The sequence below is a fragment of the Perkinsus marinus genome, assembly GCF_000006405.1.
Source record: "Perkinsus marinus ATCC 50983 genomic scaffold scf_1104296931296, whole genome shotgun sequence".
NCBI classification, from domain to species: Eukaryota; Perkinsozoa; order Perkinsida; family Perkinsidae; genus Perkinsus; species Perkinsus marinus.
The window spans coordinates 1-1,883 of record NW_003215810.1 but is presented as its reverse complement, the minus strand read 5'-3'; the positions used below and the strand labels follow the sequence as shown (position 1 = coordinate 1,883).

The 1,883-nt window shown below is 53.9% G+C and overlaps 1 protein-coding gene across 1 annotated transcript; it reads left to right on the top strand.

The window, feature by feature from the left end:
• Window positions 1-200: 200 nt before the first annotated feature.
• On the top strand, window positions 201-1,421 carry Pmar_PMAR029686 (hypothetical protein; the record flags this gene model as incomplete). Its single annotated transcript, XM_002786698.1, has 7 exons — window positions 201-287; window positions 331-414; window positions 464-559; window positions 611-670; window positions 741-817; window positions 904-1,014; window positions 1,353-1,421. Coding segments are annotated over 7 exons (584 nt in total), but the record flags the coding sequence as incomplete, so codon positions are not given.
• Window positions 1,422-1,883: the final 462 nt, after the last annotated feature.

Here is a 1,883-nt window from a genome sequence, read left to right as displayed (position 1 = left end):
CCGTGTGGACTTCGGCACTTCCAACGGTGTAACAGCTGCCCATTCCCTCAATGGACAGCCTTTCCATGGAGTAATCTACCATTCTGGGATACTCTCTCGTATAGGGATTCTCCTCCTCAGGTCCCTCTAACAGTGTCAGTGACTGACCCTGTAGCGGCTAATGCCTCTGCCACTGCCGCGGCTCCCTTGCCTAACCTTGTATGGCCCATGGGGGTTCATCTCCTACGATAGTCGCTTCTTTTCAGGGTGTCCCAGCGGCTCAACAGCTGACCGCTTCAGTTACTAGTGTAATAGAGATATGTTGCTGATGGGGCTAATGTGGGGCCTTAGATCCGCCCACAACCAGGCGTTGGAGTCACGACTGTTGGTGGAGGGGTGAGGGACTCAGGCGAGGAGATGATCTTGAAGAGGACGGTGGGTGCGATGTGGAAAAGGAGTGGTATGAGGTGGGATGTACCAACAGGTGTACGTATCGGGACTGGCGAACCAAGTTACATTAGAGGAAGTACAGGGAATGTTCGGCCATTTTGGGGAGATCAAGGAATCTTCCATAGACGTGGTAAGCAGAAGGTCTCCGGTCCGATGCCCAGCTACGGCATTACTTCCTCAGTCACCCTATGACCAATGCCAGTTTGCATTGGTAGAGTTCCAGAATGAGGCCGCGGCCCAGGTAGTATGATACCACGTTTCGGTCTTATCACGTCGGCTGGTGTCGTAAGCCTCTTCGTCGTGCTCTGTAGGAGGCGATTCGAGTGGGCGAGATACCATATCGTGGCCGAGTTGTTCGGGTGGAGAAGTCGAAGGAGACCGTGAAGCTGTAGTACTGGTCGTATTTCCTTCTCCTGATGATAGTTCCTCTTACCTCCCCATTGCCCTCCTACCTGAAGGAGCTTCTAACCCTAGGTACCCTCCTACTGATGTTGTTTTCGGCAAGCCTATGACCATTGGCCGACATGTTACCCCATTACTCCCCGGGAACCCTGGGTCTCAGATATCAGGGGCTATGAGGACGAGGTAGTGCCCGGGGTAGGGGAGGGAGGCGGCGGGCAGTAGGGCAGCTGGGAGGGTTGCAATGGAATTCTCAAAACGATTATTGCGGGGCGCTGGCACGAGTGGAGAACGGGACGTGATAATCGTTGGATTTATTGTCTCGAGAGGATCGTACGTTAGCGAAGTAGGGAAGGGGCGGCTCATTGAAAGATGCATCTACAGTACGAGCGTGTCGGATGAATGTCCAACGTCCGTCCAGATGGTGTCACTAGAATTACAAAGGCTCGAGATACGCCAGTGATAGGCGAGGGGGCTGTATAGTGTATCGTAGTAGATCAGTATGGCGATCCTAATGTATTCAGGCGGGATGAGATCATCGACTTGGTAGGAGAGGCGGCCATGCAGATTGAGGATTGGCTAGAGTCTCGAGGGTAAGGCTCGAGAGGACCTTCTCTCACACAGTAGTGGTATGTTGAAGGTACTGGCAGCCGTCTGAAGAGGCAAGGCATGTTCGGGAGACGTTTAGACAGAAGCATTCGAGAGTCCATCGTAGGGAAGAGGGGGATGGTAGTGGAGGAGCACGGCGGTCTAGGGATCAAGGGCACCGGAGTAGGTCGAGGGATGATCGAGGATCTAGAGGAGGTAGTAGTAGTTGGGAAGGAAGGGGTGGGATGGTGACAAGTAGGGCGTTTTTAGAATCGCGAGGACGATATGAGAGGTCGGAGTCGCGACGTTATAGAGACTCGAGGGGCTCGGGAGAGTATCCACCACAGCCAGCGGCGGCCAGCAATGATGAGGCCGAGTATTGGAGGGAAATGGGGGGCAAGGGAGGAGGAAGTAGTAATGAGGAATGCCATTGAGGAGGTGTTGGTCTTCTGGACGCGATACGATCT